The sequence below is a fragment of the Dicentrarchus labrax genome, unplaced genomic scaffold, assembly GCF_905237075.1.
Source record: "Dicentrarchus labrax unplaced genomic scaffold, dlabrax2021, whole genome shotgun sequence".
In the NCBI taxonomy this organism is placed as follows: domain Eukaryota; kingdom Metazoa; phylum Chordata; class Actinopteri; family Moronidae; genus Dicentrarchus; species Dicentrarchus labrax.
In genome coordinates, this window is record NW_026136701.1 from 5,128,440 (window position 1) to 5,150,821 (window position 22,382).

At 39.8% G+C, this 22,382-nt stretch overlaps 1 protein-coding gene across 6 annotated transcripts in view; it reads right to left on the reverse strand.

Moving 5' to 3' along the window:
- col15a1b (collagen, type XV, alpha 1b) overlaps positions 1-22,382 on the reverse strand; it is a 54,166-nt gene that overhangs the window by 27,529 nt on the left and 4,255 nt on the right. For 4 of the 6 annotated variants that reach the window (XM_051426980.1, XM_051427047.1, XM_051427128.1 and 1 more), the window contains exons 1-4: positions 6,161-6,940; positions 1,897-2,084; positions 1,304-1,513; positions 466-618 (exon numbers count right to left, since the gene is read on the reverse strand). In XM_051426980.1, coding sequence (XP_051282940.1) covers positions 466-618; positions 1,304-1,513; positions 1,897-2,084; positions 6,161-6,563 — 954 coding nt within the window. In that variant the 5' untranslated portion in view covers positions 6,564-6,940. Of the gene's footprint in view, positions 1-465; positions 619-1,303; positions 1,514-1,896; positions 2,085-6,160; positions 6,941-22,382 lie in introns of those variants that run through there. The other 2 variants (XM_051427212.1, XM_051427282.1) reach the window with 2 other exon arrangements.

Sequence of the window (22,382 nt, forward strand, 5' to 3'; positions counted from 1 at the left end):
TCTGTAACTGAGCCAGCTCAGGAAGCAGTATTAGATGTGATCATGACATTGTAGAGTCATAAAATGTCACTTTCATTTATATCCCTACATTTACTGCACTCATCAAAATGGCTAATGGTGAAAATATTCACATGCAGCTTTTCCGGTAGCTTACATTTTCATTTTTTTAAGTTTCAAGTTCTTCGTGCTAGAATTTGGTCAAAACATAAACTAGTCAGTAGACTGAATGCTGGGAAGTCTCCAGAGGAGATGGGCCGAGGGCAGACGACATGTCAGCTCTTTTACATGGTAATGAGAGGCCAGAACACACAAGCACATGGAATTCTGAGACCAACTGCACACAGATATTGACACATGCAGCCTGTCTCATTCTTTCTCCTTCTTTCACAGAGAAAAACTCTCTGTCCTCCAAAGGACACAAAAACAGACACACCTACTGTATATTCAGAGGATTTCTTCTCTTACCACAAACTTGTCAAGCCCTGTGCTTCCAGCATTAGACACGAAAATGCCTGAATTGTGTGAGAAGTTGAGTCTTTCTGGCCTCCGATGGAAAGTGGTCCTCTCGGCCTCTCCACAGTCCATATAGAGACGCACCTCTTCATGCTCCACCACCAGCTGACAAACAGATCAAATAAACCCATTTATTGTAGTGTTTTATGATTGAATTTCTAGTTGCCATCAAAAAAATAGCTTTTTTTCCTTTACATTTTTGAGAAACAGTTGCAAAGATTTATCTTGATACTTTTTTGGAGGGGGAAATATTGTCAAAGTAAATAAAGAGTGAGTGAATGCATTGCAATAAATAAAATAAAAAAACAACAGATTAACACAAATGGTGACCAAGCTATATTTCAATTTTTCGAAATTGCTTTTAACTCAAAACAAACAACACCTACAATTCTCTGATTTGCAGTGGAAACTACCATGCAGTGCCAGTACTGATTTCACACTTTTTAGAAATGCAAATGTCTTGATGATCTTGGCAAGCAGTTTATCTAGGGTTAAAACTTTACTGATTTAGACTAGATTTACAGTAAGAAATATCAGATCAAAGTCTGACAAAGCATTTGATGTCAGCTCTCAATACTTCATACTTTCTGACACTATATAACAAATATATTAGTTAATGTTCAATACCTATCAACTGTAAATACAATATGCAAAAAATAGAAATTAATTAATAATGTAACTATTTTTAGATGATGTGGAGTATAGAACATTTTTAATAATATGTCTGTATAAGTTGAATATATCCCTTGAATCCTACCATTTGTGATATATGTGTGTATGTAACGCTCACCGTGAATCGTGTCCACTGGTCTGTCATATCCGGGACACTGAAGGCAGCAGCTTTGTGGCTGTGGGAAGCTTGCTCTCTGTCAGTGTAGTACAGTAAAATGCTCTGCAGGCCCCCACGCACCGGAGTGAGGGCCAAACCCAGCTCCACCACCTTCTGACGGGCATCTGTGATGGCAAAGAGCACGCCTCCTCTCCGAGTGGTTGGACGCACCTGGAGTACGGGCAGACGACATCAGAGGTCGCTAAAGCTTATTGTTTTGGGATCTTGCTCCCATTATATGAAGATTACATTGATACCAGAAGGCATATACAGTGATATGTGCCTCACAAGTTCCAGTACCTGGACCTGGATGTGACGTCTTGCCTTATCATCAAATTTCCACAAGGTGGCGACATAGTGTCACTTTATAGTTGACCATAAAGCGTTATTTTGCATAGAATAAAAGGTACATGCAGTGCTTTATAGCACGTTTAGTCTGAATCACATAGTGAATCTTGACAAGTGCACTCAAAACCACAGTGACCCCTTTAAAAAACAGAATGACAGCATGAAGAAGGTTTAAAAGGTTGAAGAGACCAATTCCCAAGCGTTACCGTGACGATGATGGCAAAGTCCCTGTAGAATGAACCTGGCACGAAGGTCTTGGTGAGCCGGCCAATGTTGGCATCGGGCCCGAAGTTGTAGGCCGGAAAACCCTCGTAGCCAGGAGTGAAGGAGACGAAGGGAGGGAGGGGGACACCGATTAACTCCGTCAGGTCCAGATGACCTCCAGAGCCTCGCTCTGACAGAGACAGAAACAATGTCAAAATGCTTAAAAGATGGCTCTTTACATGTGTCTGATGTGTAGCCTGATGCAGATTATTTTCTCTCATGTGACCTTTTAGATTCATGATTTATAAGCACTTTTTCAATATTACTTATTGCTTGTTATTTCCCCAGTGGGATTACTTAACCGAAACATCCACCTGTAAGTGAACCTTATGTCCAGGGTGCACAGAAGCTGCTCTGGCAGCTTCCTTTGTTTGCTACTTGTGTGTTGCTGGTTCATACAAGACATTAGAGTAAGCAAGAGATGCAACGCAATCATCTTGACATGGCTTTAATTCGACTTGATCTGATCCAGAGCCTGCCCACGCCTCGCTGCTCTGCCCCGCATAGACATAATCCTCTGAAACAGAAATGCACACACAATGGCTAGCAATTAGAGTATTTAGTGTGTATGTGAAGAGATGGCTTCACATTCCCTTGATTCCCCCCACTATGAGACCTACCTCCCGTAGAGACAAACTCTCACCTCAGCATTCCTGCAAGGCTCACCCCTGCTTCCTATATCTCTGTCATGCACACACACACACACACACGCACACAGATAGAAATGCATTTGCATACACACACACATCAAACGCACATCTCACCCACGTGAACACACATAAACCCCAGACCAGACCAGACAGGCCAACATTTGAGGGTCTGTAATTCATCAGCCTGACCAAGTGGAAACATACATGATTAGAGGGTTTAAGGAGTGTGTGTGTGTGTGTGTGTGTGTGTGCGTGTGCGTGCGTGCGTGCGTGCGTGCGTGCGTGTACCAGTCACACCACTAAAAGTGGATCTCTGCACATTTACACATTGTTGCAAACACAGGTGGGCACTCAAGATGTGCATACAAAATACACACAAACACAACAAATCCCTCACACCTCCAGTCCAGATGTGAAGTCATTAGTGCTCTGTAATGACTTAATGACTGCCCTGGGAGAACTCATGCTACAACCAGCGTGCTGTTCGTGGCCACTGACTGCACAGATTTAACTTTTCAGTCCTGCACTGTGACACACATTTGAAACTAATGGCTGAGATTACTGTTGGAACCTGGTCTGAGACTGACTTGGCAACAGCAACGTGGTCACAAGTTGGATAGTATTTTAAGATACGGAAGGTATCACACTATTATTGCTGGCCAAAAGGGAGGTCAAATGTATGGGTTGGTGAGAAAGGGCAGAAAAACTAGAAATCTCTAAACACAGTTGATTTTGTGGCGTCAGTCCAATGTTAAAAATAGACTCAGTGACAATATGCCAGTCTTGTTTTACCTGGAAGATTTCAGGCTAAATGGGTAATCTGTGTAAACCAGATAACTATTTTACCACAAAAAAACAACAATCCATCAATTATAATTGAATATAATAAATTAATTTACAATTTAGCACTCTTAAATGTGTGATTTAAAAGTAGCTTTACCACACCAAACACACTGTAGAGCCAGGAACTGACATGTTAGCTACTGCTACTCTGCTAAGCTAGGCTAGTTACCTTTGGGCAGGACTAAGTTAGATTAGCACCGTCATTGGCTGTTTTTATTCTTCATGACCGGATACCTATTTATGTAAGATAACAAACTTAATTACCGAGACAGTTATTTGAAACGGCTATATTTCAATTACAGGAAACAGCTAGGGGGGAAAAGTAAGTAAATTTAGCTTTATCCAAGGCTAGCTGCAGCTATCTCACCCAATCTCAACAGCTAGCTTTAACTGGATTTAGCTGAATGCCAAACTGGTTTAACATGCTGTTTTCTTTCTTTTTTGGCATAAAAGCTTAATGTAAAACAAATTTTAGTAAGCAGGAGGCTTTGCAAAAGGTGATAAACCCTGTGTAGATTACCCAGCACCAAACAGCAGAGAGAAAGAGTTTGCAACAAGCAGGGGGACATAGCGGAGACTCGAGAGCCATACATTCACCTCAGGAGACCAGACAGAGCTAAAAGAGGAGCGAATATTGGACATACATTCATCAGATGTCCACTCCAAATGCTCCAAATGAATGCAAACATTAACACATGTTAAAATGCTCAATTACAAGTGAAAGTACTCCAACTAAATACAAGGGTAGTTTTAGTAAATCTAATTAAAGTAAAAATAAAAAGGGGATACACTAAGCATACTGTAATCTACAATGGATCTTGTTTGTAAAACTGTGAAATGTGTGTGTGTAATCTTACTCTCTAACTTGTACTACAACAGTAAATTATTGAACTAGAGTACAGCGTAAAATATTTCCCTGTGAAATGAAGTGGAATAGAAGTATAAAACTGCATATGATAAAAATACTTAAGTAAAGTACAATACCTCAAAACTGTAGAGTGCTTGAGTAAACTAGTTTGGAGTCCCACATGCACACACACGTGTAACGATGGCAGGAAGGTCTGTGGTCAAATCCCATTGTAATGACATCATGTGATGTGGATTTAAAAGTAGATACTTTGACATGATTCACAGTGACACAAATATCTTTGTTGACTTATTCCACAGACTATCAATAGGACAGTTCAAACCAATAAGCCAATCAAACAGTATATTAGTCCATCACATTCATGTCCTTAGCCAAACACCAAATGGAGCTGTGTGCCAGTCACCTAATAACTCACTCATTTTGCGTCACATTTTTCCACTCTAACTCCCTCCTCCTGAACCTAATCCTCATCATGTTGGCCTCATGGATTCTTGATCAGCTTGTGGCGACTTATAAAAACAATATTAACAACCCCCCTAGCGTTGCCACGTATAACCTTTTAAACCCACCTCGACCCTGCTGCGCCACACAAAAGCTCGCCCCTGCTCAGCCCACTCTCTCTAGATTTCTCAGAGCTCTAAAAGATTTAATGGAGAGCACATCAGGGTACGCCTGTCACATACCAGCACGCTACAGAAATGGGGGATTCTGTTCTGATTTGTGAGATACACTAAGACATGATAGGAGTTAAGATATCAGATGTGAGTCAAAGATTACATTGTGTATATAGGGGACTGAACCCTTCAGCCATCAACATGACCTACTGAACCACTGACAAAGCAATAGTAGGTTAGTAAGAGCCGTAGAGAGTAAAAAATCTCTCTTCTCACAAGGTTTAAGGTCCAGTGTGTAACAGTGTGAAATGGAATATAATATTCATAGATTCATTAGTGTATAATCACCTAAAAATAAGAATCATTGTGTTTTCGTTTGCTTAGAATGCCCCCTTTATATCTACAGAAGGAGCGGGTCCTCTTCCATTGAGTCGGCCACTGCCATGTTTCTACAGTAGCCCAGGACGGACAAATCAAACACTGGGTCTAAGGTCTTTACCATCAGATGCCACACAGTAGTCCTTTTAGTGTCTTACTTAAAGGTACACTAATCAGTATTTTATATTTACAGTAGTTTAATCACTATGTGTATTGTAAAAGAGGTTGGTCGTAGTGAAGAACCCACATAGAATTATTACCTGGTTTAGCTCTATGGAGCATTGTAGTGTCTTCTGGCCAATTGTTTTAGTTTTACAGCCTGCAACTTTTCTGTTTTAGTTCACTCTCATTAAACTTGTAACAGGGAGTTGTTTTTAATAAAAAAGCTCAGATAAACCTACACTACCTGCCGAGCACCAAACGGTAGACAGACAAAGTTTGCGACTAGCAGGGTAACATAGTGGAGCATTTAGCAGCTAAAGAGACCCAAACAGAATTAAAAGGAGAGTGGATATTGGAAATACATTCATCAGGTAGACACAAACAACTCCAAATCAATGCTAATGTTGCTCTCTGTCAACTTTATAAAGTGCTAATAAGTAAATGTTGTGTTTACAGCTTGTTTTTGCCGCCCAAAGTGGACCAAAAAAATAATCAATGCTGGGAAATACAATGCAACTCAACATAAGATGGCTTACATGAGAGGTAGCATATAGACACTGCTTCTCTTTAAAGGGTCACAAACCAAATTGGTTTGGACTGATCTGACCTCTAAGAACGGTTTGGAAAAAGTCTGAAGTGAAATTATTAAGTTTTAAATGCCTCCTCTCTTTAACATCCTGGTAACACTCACCACTCTTCCAGTGTTTCAGTGCTTTGTTCTGGACCTTGGCTTTGCTGCCTCCACCTGCGTTCTCCCCTGGAGGTAAGGTCCAAGGTTCTGCAGTGCTCTGGCCAAAGACTGACAGCCCTGGGTTTGGTGTCGGGGACAGCACAGACCTCTCTGTCTGAGTGTTACCCTCCAGAGTTTTCTCTATCACCCCGTCCTCTGTTACCATCCACTCTGTTGTCCCTGGGGTGTCAGAAGGGCCCAGAGAGGTGATGGATGGAGAGGGGGTGGAGGGAGGAATGGAGGGAGGAGAAGAGCCGGTTCCAGTTTTAGGGCTCGCCCAGATGAAACTCCACCACTGGGCTTGTACGGGAGAGAAGGGAAGGAGGAGGAGGAAGAGAGCAAGAGAGAGGCGAAGGGCTCCCATCCTCTATCTGTGTCTTGCATGAATGTGCAAACACGCCAGTTCAGTTAGCCGCAGCTATTTAATACTGCACACGTGCAAACAGGCATATAGGCAAGACACAATGCTAAGCCTCCAGTTATGAAAGGATGCACATACAGAATCCTGCAGAGTAAATCTCAGTAATCCAGGAGATCCAGGGAAGCAAAGAAAATTTGAGGAACAAACTTTCAGCTTCTTACTGCCCTCTCTGTTGTTCCTTCGCTTTTCTTCTCCTCTCTCGTTATGTCCTCCCTTTATCCGTTCGTCTCTGCCTCTCTGTTTGTAACTCCCTGACATCTCTCTCTTTTTCTCCTCTCCCTCCCCTCCTCTCTCCCTGTGTAATTACAAACTCCCCCTCCTCTGGCATTCTACGACACAGCAGACTTGATTTTCTCTCCCCTTTTCTCTTAGACAGGCAGATTAGAGAGCAAGTTCACTATTCCCTCCTCCTCCTCCTCCTCCTCCTCCTCCTTTCCTCTCCCTCCTCTCCTCCAATCTGTGTGTGTGTGTGTTCTCTCTCTCTCTCTCTCTCTCTCTCTCTCTCTCTCTCTCTCTCTCTCTCTCTGTGTGTTCTTTGGTTCATCCTTGCAGCCTCTAGCTCTACCCCTCATGCCACACGTATACTGCGTCAAGTCAAACACACAGACACACAGATTTGGGATCATGTGCATCATTTATAATGCTGCAGGTGCAAAACTTGTTGTCAGTCATCTTCTGCCTCATATTCCCATTGAAGTGTTTACCAGCTGATAACCAGCAGAAATGTCAAAACACCTTAAGGAACATGATTAATTTAAAAAGAGCCATTTTCTTCACAACTAAACAGTCATATACTGCACGTCTCTACTGATGATGAGGCTTGTTGTGAGATATCCAACAAAATACTATGTAAAACCGCAGGTCAAGAAAACACTGTAGGCACTTAGAAGGGAGCCTTCTTTATTAGGACATGGGAGCAAAACATTCCTCCCTTGTCTCCTATGGGACATTAAATACTTTTTCAGCTACATGGCACATTGAGAATAGTGTAAGAGAGACATAAAAAGAAACCAAATGTCTTAACCAAATGGCCATATGGTGACTGGGACATAATGCTTCCCATGTCCCGTAAACAACTGATTTAATACTCTGATGTTTTACTATTAATACTACTTTTACTGACTGTAGGTCTAATCAACGGCAAAATGCAATTAAGTAAAATGCAAGTGATGGAAGAGGGCTAGAAACTACATTAACATTAGATTTACTATGAAAAAGTGATTTTGTAAAAGTACGTTTTGAGGAGTGATTTAAAGCAGGTACTAACTAACCTAAGTTCCTCAGGTAGAGTTCCACAGTAATGTAAAACGCTTGTTTTCATTTTGTAACGAGGCAGGCTTCGGAACAGTTAAGGGTCAGTTAAGAATGCAGGTAGCGGTTCATAATGCACAAGTAAATCTGTAGGATCAAGACCATGTAGGTCTATAAAAGTAATTAGTAAATGATTGAAAGCAATTCTATACTTAACAGGTAGCCAATAAAAGGTTCCAAAGACGGGTGTCATATGGTCTTGTCTCTTAGAGTTTGTAAGAAGTGTGGCAGCTGAGTTCTGAACGAGCTGGATACAGGCAAAGGCCTTTTAGCTGAGCATGCTGAGGTCTGCATGATGAACATTTGTGTGAGTGTGACATTGGAGGACAGGTTCCCAAGATCTTCTCTAAAGTTGGCACTCAGGTCTTTGTCAGCACAGGATATTGGAACATAAAGTTGTGTTTCATCCACATAACAGTGGAATTAATGTTATACCTGCAGATTATTTGAACCAGAGGAAGCATATAAATAAAAAAATAAATTAGGACCATTGCTTTAGCTGCATGTATGTTTTACTTGCTGTATCGACTTGCCTACCGTGGCTCTTGTTGCTGCCTCTTGGACAGGTCGTCATTGTAAATAACAATTGGTTCTCAATTGACTTATCTGGTTAAATAAAGATAAAATAACATTTTCAATAAAATCAACCCCAGAATAAGCCCACACTAAAATATTTATCAGCAATGCTTGATATCTGTCAACTAATGAAAAAAAATCAAATTCAACTGAATTGAAGTTCAGACTTAAATTCTACTGTTTAAGGCAGATAATGCATTAAAAATGGCTTAAATTGACTAAAGATTATGATGGAAGGTTGAGTGGAAGCATTTATAGAGTGTGGACGTTCTCTCTTCTGCAGCTCACTGATCAGGGAGAGAGGGAGAGAGGCCCCATGTTGGTGATGACAAAAGGGTGCCTGTTCTGTTGTATTGTGCTTCTCTAAATGTTTGGTGAGGTCCAGGATGAGGGCTTGAGTGCTGCTGAGGATCACTGGGGAGGAGGAGTTTGTTCAGGCTTATAGTTTAACACATGGCGGCAGTGTCACATTAAGCATGTTTTGATGCACTTGTTGAGGAAAAATTCTGGTAGCAAGACCTCTAAAACTCTTCCACCTAAAGCTTGTTTAGGGTAAAGATGCAACCTGAACCAAATACAGGAAACAACCACAAAATGCAAGGGTTTGTGGGTGTAAGGAGTCACATGTGTGTGTGTGTGTGTGTGTGTGTGTGTGTGTGTGTGTGTGTGTGTGTGTGTGTGTGTGTGTGTGTGTGTGTGTGTGTGTGTGTGTGTGTGTGTGTGTAATCAGCACTACCTGAATGGGCAATGTATATGGGGTTCAAGTCATGTGGGAGCCAGTGGGGTCTGAGCTCCCATGAAAGCACTAAAATCATACATCTGTGTGATTTGAATCACAAATAATGCATTTTTCAGTGTAATGAGTATAATTTCTCTCCATATTGGCTGCCTTCATTTGATTTAATTTCTTATTTAATTTGAAAGATTGAAAAAAATCAAAACTACTTGGAGATTGGGTGTATCAGTCATGATGTTTATTGTCACTATACACTAAAATGAATATATCCCACACAGCATCAACAGTTCTTGACTTGCTGTTTTAAATCCCTTGTAGCGAAATGAAACCACCAGTGAGATGCAATCAGAACATCTCACACAATTATTATGAATAACACGCTATCCATGTTTTGATTGACTTTGCATTGGGTTGGTATTGAGTGTGGGTAGTGCGAGAGGAACATCAACAATCATACATGATTACTGGACATTAAGATGCAACAAAAAATACAAGCATATTAGAGATACTCATATCCAGTGCATTTGGCACATTTAGGCCCTTAAGGTGGGAAAATGTGGATATTTGGACTTTTTTCTCCATGTGTTGCACTTCTCCTCCACTCCATCACTCTTTCTTCGTACTGCCTTTCCTGGGGGTGGTTGGTTGTAGGTGCTATCTTGATAAATTTAATCAGACCCTGGGAGCCATGCTGGTTAGAGGACACTAACACATAAACAGTTGTGGGAGGAAAAAGGCTGGGGCAGTCTCTAATGGAGCAGATGATAGGTTTAAGATTTAAAGAGAGGGTGAGGGAGGAAACCCCCCAGGGGGAGAAGCTTGATTAGTCATGGATTAGCCAGGAATAAGGGTGTGGAATGGGATGGGGCGAAGATGGGTTGGAGGGGCTCAGGAAGAGACATGAGGGGGTAACTCCATCACAGTGCAATACCAACACACACACACACACACACACACACACACACACACACACACACAGCATCCTATGTATGTACTATATAATCACAAACTCTTACCAACCGTTGACCCTTGTCTGGGCTCTACTGACATGAGGGGATTTGAGGGGGTCTTTTCTGAATAGAATTGTTATCAGTTATGCGGGTTTTATCCAAAAATGGAATACTGGTATGTCTTTAAAGCAGTATTAGTTATTGCTTTGGCCACTTGGGGGCAGCAGAACAAGCTATAAACATTACATAAACATATTAGCAATCCAGCAAGTCCTACATTCACCCTCCTTTTAGCTCAGTTTTGGTCTTTGACAAACCTGTTACACAAAACCACCTGGGAAGTCATTGTTGGAGATAAATTAACTTATGATCTTGAGATAACGATATTGTTTTTATTTGTTCTTATTTTCCCTAGTACTTTTTTTTTTTTTGTTCCTGCTGGAAACAGGGTTTATGAGAACCAAAATGGTAATGTTGGCAAAACAATGAGCTAAAAACTGAGGTGATAATTCTATGTACTTCCAGCAACCAATTCCCATTACACATATCTGATCCATTGTTAATACGAACATTTTGATGAGTGCAGCTTAAGCCCATTTCCTTAATAATGGTCACAAAATACAGACAGTCTAAAGTAAAAGTATAAATAATATAAAATAAATATATAAATATAAAACCTGAACCTCTCTTGTAATACTACAGCTGTATTTTCAATGGGTAAAGAAAATTTATCAGGAATGTTTGGATATTAGGCTGTCTCTAGGCAGTGGTGGCAATACCAGAATGTTAGGTAGAGAAAACTAGACGGAGGTTATAAGCTGTTTCCCCCTAAACTACGACTAGTGTCCATATTTAAGGGTATGAATAAACTGAATGGATGTAGGGGGTCTTTAACATGGCCTCTATCAGGTATGATGGTGTCAACACATAACAAAAAGAAAGTGAACACTTGTGTGCAATAGCTTGTGAAAAGCGACCACATTCTTATGAGTATTTCCAGACCCTCTTTTTTTCTATGCATGGTGACCCCATTTAGGGCCTCTGGATTCCAGGAAGGGTAACCCCTTCACCCTTCACCTCTCTCTCAATTCCCTGCTCTACCTAGCAACCGCCCCAACAATAAACTCTAATTGGTTTACTGTCACAGCCTATCTCACAGGGATCCTATGAATTTATTCAAAGAAATAACCATTTCAGTGGCTTCAGGAGACAGACAGGACCAGTAGACATGTGTCTGTATGACATGTGAGTTGGACCTTGATCATTTGCTTGATGCTTCAAATATCACATTATTGTGTGCAATATATCCTATAGTCAAGCTTATTGGTCATTTTTAGCCTTTAAAAATAATGTCATACATTTGTGTTCCATGCACCAGAAGCATCATTTGTACATCAGCTTATTACTACTGTCAGGAATTTCAAAATCAACACCCAACTAAGAGGACACAAGGCAATGAAAAAAGAACCTGTAACATAACCGTGGTCACACATATTAGCACTCTAGTGTCACCTAGTGGTCATAAACAGTAGTGCACACTAGAGTGAAAAATAGTTAATAGTTAAAATAGAAATAGAAACTACCAGAGTAAGTTATAAACAGGATCATGTCTGTGTCAAGGTTCGGGTAGTAAAAAACATTCATTCACAAGACTATTCATTTTTTACTATGAGGATGTCTACCTTGTCATGTGCTCTAAGCCATAAATTCAACCTATTTGTGTTTCGGAGGAAAATAAATAAGATTACAAATTGATGTGAGGCTAATCTTTAGTATATTTATCATCACAACAACCAATAAACCACCAAGCTGACTGCATAGGACACAAGTCCCACCAACCTGAGTAAGTTGCAACACCTTAACACCCCACACTGGGACTGAGAGTGCCTGACGAGTAGTTTATAAGAGAGCAGAGAAGACAGAATAGATGGATAAAAGTGATGGATGCTGATATCAGTATGAATGCAAACTTGCAAATCAAACACTGAAAATAAGAAAAAAGAGAGACGGAAACCTAAACAAAGAAATTTCCAGGATCAAAATTGTTGCAACAAAAGTGTTGCAGCTATTAGTGATAATAAAGTTGTACTTAAGAATGATGTGTGTATTTTAGACAAAATAGTCCTGTAGAATGTATCCATACAAAACATCTAAGCAAAATTAAAGTGCAGATCTACAGGAGAGACATAAACTGTGGGGGATAAAAGAAACAATGGCTATCTACTCTATGTGCTGGTAGTATTTCTGTAACAGTCTGACTAACTGATGGTGGTCAAAGCTGTCACATAAGAGTGTGGTCCTTCCTGTTTTCTGTGTGTTATAAGTCCTACGTGTGTGTTTGAGGGTACAAGTTGGTCCATTATGCCAATTAGAGCGAAAGAGGTTTTGGCTCTCTGGCCAGTGTTTTTGTGCCAGAGCAACACAAGAACTCGTTTATGAGGCACTACAGATAATGATGTTTAAAGACAATTTAAACATATTTTCTAACTTTCTAATTTGCAAATAAGTGATTCATAAGATCAATAACAGCATTCAATTGTGGACTTCTGTCAAACAAACACTAGATCAATTGTGCCACTCACTGGAGCTTTTTGTATTTTGTTTTTCCTTTGTGTGTGTGTGTGTGTGTGTGTGTGTGTGTGTGTGTGTGTGTGTGTGTGAGTGTGAGACTGAACAGTATATTTTACTACTACCCAGTAGGTTTGATTGACACATCCTCTTAACCAACCCTAAAACATAAATTTAGGTGGGAGGGCTGCGAGGGTCAACAGAGAGGACCTGTTCTCAGGTAAAGGTGTACCACACATGCACATTTTCAGACACTCACACACATGCACACTGTAGCCACCAGGCCAAGTAATCAATGAAGCCTGTGTTGCAAAGCTGTTTTTCTCGTGCATCTCCTCCCCCTACACCCCTCCCCCTCCCTTCTCCTTCCGCTCCTCCTACGATGTGTTTTCATTTCATATTTCTAGGCCATGTTCAGTCAGGAAACGTTGGAGTGCTTTTATAAGCTCTCATTGGAAAGGGCAGCCAAGAAAAGGCAGTTCAGCCTCTAACTACTAACATTAACATCATGTGGAGTGGTGAGTCATTATCCACATTTAGTCTAATTCAGCGTATAAAGCCACTGATATGCATCAATAACATGACTAATGAAGCCAGCCTATTGGCCTGGTCATTTTAGAAGTGGCTGCTTTTTTAACCAAGCTGCCTCAGGAAAATACTGCAAATACCTGGCAGCAATGTGGACGTGATCTGTGACTGAAGATAAAAGGTATGATTAACTGAACCAAATACTAAATAACAAATAAAAGTCTTCTGAATTTCACGTATGGTGTCACAAAGAAGGAATTTGACATCTGACATAAACATGAATATAGTGGACGGCAGAGGTGTGGACTTGAGACTTCATTTGGACTTGAGTATCAACTTTTATTTATTCAGTATTTGGTTCAGTCACAGATCACGTCCACATTGCTGCCAGGTATTCGCAGTATTTTCCTGAAGCAGTTTGGTTAAAAAAGGAACTAAATTCTAAAATGACTAGGCCAATAGGCTGGCTTCATTAGTCATGTTATTGATGCATATCAAGAGTATGAACCTGAAACAGAGTATAATATAGCCTCTTTAATATATTATTAGCTACTCGTTGTTAAATGGCATTACATTTGGTGAGAAGTGCATTATGACTTACAAACACAAATCAATGTGAGGTAAATTCTTTTTCTTTTTCCATATTTAAGTTGTCTAAAGAGGAAAATAACTGCTGAACAACTGTTTTATAAAAATATATCTAACATTAGTTTACTGCATTTTGTCACTTAAAAGATTGTTAATGTGATTTGTCATATTGGAGATCTAAGTTCTCCCGACTTGTAATTTACAACTACATCACTGAGGGGCAGCAACACTTTCTATCTGTGGCTCTGCACACAGTTAAGGTTCAGTGGCGACTGCATGAGTGGGACGGGACCCGTCTGTCTCATCGAATCCCCTTTGTGTCCGGGTCGGCAGGTGGGAGACAAAAAAATGCCTGGAATGTCAGAGATGATGTTAGACGCGTACATGCGCTGATTGAAACAGTGACACACACACACACACACACACACACACACACAGACTCGCACACTCTTTGAACCTCTAGCTCAACCTCCAACCTGTAAGTCTATCAGTCTCCATCAGTTCTCTTCTGAGTAAGCACAAACAGAATTAATATAATGAATAGAACCACTAAACTCTGACTGGAGGAATATCTAACTCCACACACACCTGTTGTAGGTAGGAGCTGTGTTAATCTTCATCATTAACCATCCCTGTCATTCATGTGATTATTATTATTAGCAATAGTAGTAGCCCTGGCACATCATTTTTAAAGTAAGCCTTAAAATCTTTTGTGACAAATTAATTTTCAACATGGGAAAAGAGGGGGAGGATGGGGGGGGGGACAGACAGAGGAAGAGAAAAGAAGCAGACAGGGCTTCTTTAGAACAGACGACGAGAAAAGAAATAAGAAGGGAAAAGCAAACAGAGGAGGTTGGGAGTCGGTGAGGTTATCAGGCGGAGAGTTCGACCTGAGGGTGGGATTAACCCAGACAACTGACCTGCCCACACACACCCAAACACACAGAGACACACAAAAAGTAACCAAAGACAGTGATACTATAGACCAAAACTCTGATATCATTACTGATCTCTCTCTAGACAGGATCTTATCTTTGTATTTGTGTACACGGATTTGGATTTGTGTGTGTCTGTGTGTGTGTGGCACTCAGAGTGTCAATCAGAGCTTCCATTTAAAGCCAGTAGAGCGTGTGTAAGTAGAATTTCAATTGCATCCTGCTGAATGACTAATCATGTTATACTATGTGCTGACTTGATCCTATCAAATAAACAAATTAAAAACCCCATTGCTCACTGATGGCAGACAGCTGTTAGCCTCTATTACAGAGGACATGTATACATATACTGCTTTATCTGCTAGTTGTACCGGTTATTTTGGCCGGGGAACACCAGTTTGAGCTGGCTGTGTCATTCAAAAGCATATTATGAAAGAAGCACTAAGATGTCCGCTGTTTAACTTCACTTTTAAATATAGTTTTAGTTTTAGATAATGACTGGGGCAGGCATTCAGCCAATTACATTAGAGAAGTCATGAGGCCAACATAACACAATCTCAGATAGAAACACAGCTGACTAGACAAGACAGGAATGTGGTTCCGGGTAAATTCAGTTTATCTAACTTTTATTATCTTAAAGAGGATTCCTCCATTGCTAACATGCTCTAAATGTTACTGAGTGGATAGACGGTGCTTTAACTAGATGACTCAAAGGTTAAAAGAACTTGTGTTGTCACCTATCCTCTCAGCTAAAGTATCCGTCAGCAAGAATCCCAACAAGCTCCAGGTTTTGTCCTGTATGTGCAACCCGGTATCACGACTAAGCGAGCAATGCACTGGTTAACGAGGGCATTGTCACGTTTTGCGTTGCCGAGGCGTGAAAAGTCTACATGTTCTTATTCCATGGTAAAGTTAGCAATAATAAATATGCTTTCAAAATAAAGCTAAGGTTTCTCACTATGAGCGACAATTACACTTACAGATTACACAAAGTCATTTAATTTGTTAATATAAAAAGACGAAGTTTGGTGACGTGATAAAGTAGCATGGGATCATGGGAGTTGTTGTTCACCACTATTGCCATCATTGCAGTCAGTTTTCTCAGTTAGGATTCCTTCAGTGTTCAGGAGGTTTCTACCGGGAACCTGAATTATCCGCATTATCTTCTCCAAAACGAATAGACCCACTGATTAAAACCGGTAAAAACACAGAATAAAATAGTTCCACCTTAAAAATCATTGTTTCTCTGATGGTTCAACACCAAAGGACGTCCCAGAGGGGCTGCGAGCTGAGCTGCTGCTAATGCTTGCTCAGCTTGTTTTTCTCGACTACAATTATTCAACTGGTTCAAATATTTAGGTAAAACTGTGTATTATAAAAATGTGGCCTAAAACTGGATAAAAAGTTCATTTATGACAGCTTCTGGCAGACAACCACAATGCTGACGCATGCAAGGGGATATGACGTTGACGGTGAAACACAGCGTTACCTGAATAAAATTACAAATCTGAATATTGTTGGAAATATTTGGGATAACAACAAAATATATAACACAGGTCTAGTGTTCATAGACATTTCAATGAAGAAATGTTACATAATATATCTTTAAAGTTGATTTAAACATCATAAAAGTAGGCTGCTTAGTGTTATGATTGCACTTGGTTTCTTGGTGGCTGTAGGCCATGTAAAAAACAATTTTTTATCTTAGTCATAAAGTTAAATTAGTCTTACGGTAAATGGCATGTGATTACAGCACGCGCTCTGCAACATGAGAGCTGATTGGTTTAATGGTTTACGGGCTGCCTGCCGGTCCACAGGTTATTAAGACAATAACCAATTGACTCGGCTGGTGCTACAGATGAACTTCTGACTTCGAACACGCACACACATTATACACACATACACAAGTTCCCTCAATGCCACACTGTAAGGCCTACAACATATTTCAGATAAAAGAATGCATTGTTTGGAGTTGTTCGGCGGTCAGAGGTGGACATCTGCAGAGGGACAGTTTCCATTACATCAAGTGTCCCTGGCTTTCACCCCATCCTGCCCCCCTCCTCCAACCCCCCACTGCTATCCTCTCACTTCACCCCCTGAAATACACAATCATAGAGAGACAGAAAGAAAGAGGTCATCCAGTGTGCGGCTTGTTTTTTCTTCTTCCTTTTTTTCCACGAGTCACTGCCTGCTGAGATAAGCGGGACAGCTGAACACAGACGGTTGTGCGATGAGCTAGACAGGCAGGCAGACAGGTAGACCGAACTGACCCGAGCAACAAAATTTAGTCTGATTTGGTGCTCGGTCCTCTCTCTGACGCCATTTCCTCTGCGTCTGTTTTATCAATACATAAACAGTCCTCAGCTGTCAAATCACTGGTCATATTTCCAAAATCTAATTTTGCTCCAAACCTCTGCAAACTGTTAATTGATCTTATGCTTTTATAATAAATTGATACCACATTAAATTTGAGAATTGATATACTTAATATAATAAACATACTTGAGACAGGCAGGTTTTTCCATCCCCTACAAATGACACAACAATAGATTTGTTGTATCATGACATGCTGCATTTAAACATGTGTTACATGTATTATAAACATTTCTTTGTCATTACAGCAATTTCAAATTATGCTATTTTAAAGTGAGGGCAGACAGCCAATATTAGAGATCAAGTGAGCCTGTCAATTAATCCATTTCACCAAATGTGTGGTATCATAGATACAAGTTGCTGAACTATTAACATCCGCTTATGTCCTGATTATGCATGTATAAGGCACGGGGCACTGAATGTGAGTCCTTGAGTGTGTGTGTGTGTGTGTGTGTGTGTGTGTGTGTGTGTGTGTGTGTGTGTGTGTGTGTGTGTGTGTGTGTGTGTGCATGCAGGGTGTTGGCGGTGTTTGCTCAGCTGCAAGTGTTGTTCTCAGAGCAAACAACCTCTCGGAGATTCTCGCACAGGCTCATCTCCTCCTTCAATACGAATGTTAATGAAGCCCAAGGGAGGCACAGTAACGGGCAATTCTTTTACACATGCGACCCTGTAGAAAGCGACCACTGGCATTGTGTAAGGTGTGATTCCCACCACACCCATTGTAAGGACTTCTGGACCATGTCTGTAGGCACAGTGACATCCTGCAGGTCAATGATGTCATTCTTGTATTTTTTGGGGGTGCTTTATATTGTGTATTGTAATGCGAACTGCTCGGAATGAAAGACAACCTTCAGAGAAATGTGACAGGAAAATATTATCTCATGCTCGCTCCACAGTCCCTCTGGCAGAGTACCATCTATTGATGTCCACCCACGGAAGTCGCACCACAAAATTCGCTATTGTTCGGAACTGCAGAAGTCAGATGCTGCTCAGCGACGGCCTGTGTTTCTGTTTGTGTGTCTGTTGAGGCTTTTTTTTTATAGGGCAGTGCAGGTGGAGATGTGTACAGGTGCATTCAACACTATACTGAGGTTGTCCAATCTGCACCAGGAGTTTTGAAAGCTGTCCTTCCTTGCGAAGATTAGTTTCATTTTTAAGATAGACAGATAAACACCCTTCTTAAAATGAGTAAACCATCACCAGTTTGATTGATATTCCCCTGAGTACCCAAAAAATGACAAATGAACCCAAAGTGGAAAAAACTTAAAACTAATGAAGAAAATGTCTTCATTTTTTAAACAAAAAATGCACTAAACTTTAAATAATGTGTGAATACTCAACTTAAAAAACTTGTGTTTATGCTACAAATTATTAAGTGAGTGGTAATTAATTCCCCTAACTCAATGTAGTTAGTTGGTTGAACATAATTTCATTATAAGGTGTCAAAACGCAAACAAATTGATGCACACTGTTGCGTTTTTTTGTGTTGAGCCAAGAAATTTTGTGTATAGTGGGAGGCAAAGGAATGTTCTTTATATAAAATGACACATTTATTCAAAGATACAGTAGTGAAAGGAACTGATTGCTTCAAAAACTCCCCCACGTTTTTGGCCCAGGAACCTTAAAAAAAAGCATCCTCCAAAACCTTCAACAGTCTACTTGAAAATGTATAGAATTAGAAAGTATACTTTAGTGTGAAACCTAAAATTGACTTTGACAGGCTCTGATGTCTCTGTGGTTTTGCTGCACAGTCCTGCGTATGTGAGTTTTTCTAATTGCTGCTAATGTTCAAGCGACATCTTTCTTGCTGCACATTTTTCACAGGTATGGCCTGCTGACTCAGCGGTGATATACTGGATCCCCAACAACCAAAACAGAGACTAGAGAGCTGGCACTCAGCAGCACGTCCACATGGCCTCAGGGAAGGACAGAGGCTAAAGTGAAGGAGAAGGATTTGAGCTGCCATGTCTAATCCAAAGGTAAATAATAAAAGGGCAGCTGTGGCACAGAACGTCAAAACACAGAAACTGTGGAGGAGCTGATGGGTGGAGGGCTTTCAATCAAAATATATCTGTTTTGGAGAAAGGAATTAAGCTTTTAATGCAAAATAAAGCTGTAAAGACGAAACTGAGATGTGTTTGCTTTGAGTATGATGCAGTAAATTCTCAAGGATTTGCTGCTGGAATAATAAGTGACTTTAGAAAGTCAGGGTTTGGCTAAATTCAGTTTTCCAGTTGGATTACAGAGAAATCAAGACTATGTCTGAAGTGTTGGCGTATTATTCCATTAAACTCCACATAGAGGACAGGGCAAAGGTCACAACATATGTTACGATGAAGATGACAGTGTGCTTAGTAATTGTGTGTTTTTACAGGCAGATTTGTCCTTAAAGGGAGAGAGTGTTTGTGTGTCTATGTGTTTACTCTCCATCTGCAAGCAGCCAAATGGACATAATTTCAGTGGCCGCAGACTCAGATCCAAATATTCAAAAGCATACCAGAGCATAAACACGCACACTTACTTTCAACCTTTCCTGTAAAACTTAGGCAGCTATTGAAGGTTACCTCAAAATGAGTAAGTGAACATGATACAGCTGTTAGTCACATAACATCAAACAGGAACATTAAGTTATCTGGATAACTTAGCAGAATAAAACCCAGAGAAGGTCTTTAAAAATCCGTCCATGTTCCAGATTAGCCCGGTTGCAGACAAATCACTGCCCACACTTCCACACAAAAGATAATATACTAATAATACAATACTGACGTCAAATGGCAATGCAGGCTATGTCCAGATTGTATTATTATATGTCCAGGTTATATATACAGATTAAAATTATCCAAATGTTTGCACATGTAATAGATTTCTAGATTTCCAGGATGAAGGAGCCATTCAGAATGTGGGTTTACTTCCTTTCTAGCAGATACTTTTGAAATAAAAATCCCCCCAACGAGAACTGTTATTTTCACTTTTAGGATAATGGTTGCGTTTTGTGGTTATCTGACATGTATTTAACACATTTTGTTCAGTTTGGTGCCAGTTCACTGGTCACATTATGAGTAAAGTAACCAGCATGGCAAACCTGTAAAAGACAGTGTAGTCTTTGTGAGGGTACATCACTGCAACAAACTGGTCCTAGTTCAAAATTCAGTTTAATTCAGGACCTGGCTCTGTTTATGTCTTTGGGAAACTTTCTCTAAATGTTTAAGTCAGACCCATAGGAAAACTCAACGTGAAGACAGCAAGAAAGGTAAAATAACTGCCTTACGTAATATGAAACAAGGTCAGGTTATTCAGTCAGTCTGCCAGTCATCCATTACTGGCTGATGTCATCTTATTAGCTCTCTAAACCCACTTTCATCTCTGTGCAGACGAAGGTGTTTAGCAGTCATTTAAATACTTTTACTCAATTATCAGTGGACAGAGTCTGGATGCTGTGATTGTGGGCCGAGGAGACACAAGTCCTACAAGACAGGAGACAGACTTTTGCAGTTAAGAGAGGTTGTACACATATTGCTTTGTAGCAGAAACAAAGGCTGCATCGAACATTTAGGCTTCAAACATTTAACTTTTACTAATTCCCTTGATAATTATTTAAAATCTTGAAATACCATAAGCAGATCAAATCTAATATTACCGGCATGAGCTTGGCTTTCCTCCTATAACACAACTACAATGAACTAGAACTGAAGCCGTTGGTTAAATAATGGATTGAGTGACAGAAAATTAATTGGTAATGATTTTAATTACAGATTAATCATTTGCATCACTTTTCAAGCATAAGTTCGAAATATTTGCTTCTAAAATGCACAGATCTGGTGCTATTCTCTGTCTTATCTGTGTCCTGAAAGAGAACATGATTAACTGATTAATCAAGAAAATAATTGACAGATGAACTGATAATGAAAATAATAATAAGTTATGTTGGATTTTATTTGACAGTGCATATCTAATACTCAGATTTACCAAGTTTATACTAAGTTATGTTCAGTATGTTCATGTGTAGAGCAGTCAATACTGATACATGTACAAATCACAAATAACAGCCATAATATGAACACATAAACCCAAAGTTAACACTCTCCTCAATAAATGACGTTTTAGATTCTCTTTTAGTAAAAAGACTTTCTTTGTAAGTTCCTTTCCCCAAAGCACAGACAGACACAATGATAATGATTCATGGTCAGCTTTTTAACAGTAACCATGGAAACAGTGTACCCGAACAACAACAACAGAAAACCAGTGAGTGTTTCCTTTCTATAAAGCCATTACAGTAATCCAATCCAGTCCAACTTTATTTGTTAAGCACTTTAAAACAACCAAAGTTGACCAAAGTGCTGTACAGGAGAATAAATAAGACATCATAAATAAAAGACATAACAGCTCACATGAGGCGCAAAATTACATATAAAATACAACAATAAAATGAAAAGACATAAAACATGAGTAAAAATAATAGCCACGCAGTAAAAAGCAATCAAAATAAGAAATTAAATCAAGTAAATAAAGTCGACATCTTACTGGGTGTCAAAGGCCACAGAGAAGAGATAGGTTTTAATACGGGTTTTCTTACCCGTTAAGAGCTATAAATCTGAGTTTTTAAATAAAAAAAACAAAAACACTTGATAAACAAATCACGTTACGTCATAATTATGAGATACAAAGTCATAATTAATATAATTATTTTATCTTTTAATTATAACTTTTTAACTTATAATTTCGACTTAAAGGAAACATTTAGGGCTAGGTTCTTATTTTTTTATTTTACTGTGGAAATGAGCTTACATGCTAATAAATGCTTCTGATGTTAGTTTAACTTTGTCTGCAATGACAACAGCTTTTTCCTCATTTTGAATCCAAGCACAAGCTATTTTTCCTCTATACATTAAGGGGAACCAAGGTTAAAGAACTACATCATCTCAGCATCACATCATGGAAAGTACATGGCCGTTTTCAACGGAAAGTCAAAAGACCCTGAAAGAAACACCCATTCTTATTTTCAAGTTTCCACTGACTGTTTTTTTCCCATACAAATCCCATAGAGCTGACCGTTACACACATAGAGCAATGACACCTTTTACAGTTGGCCCATTGTGCCCAACTGTGTTCAAATCAAAGTCACTCTGGCTGAATGAGCACATTCCAGACAGGACGCCGCTGCAGTGAGGGCGCTCAGTTCTCTAATATACTGAAGACA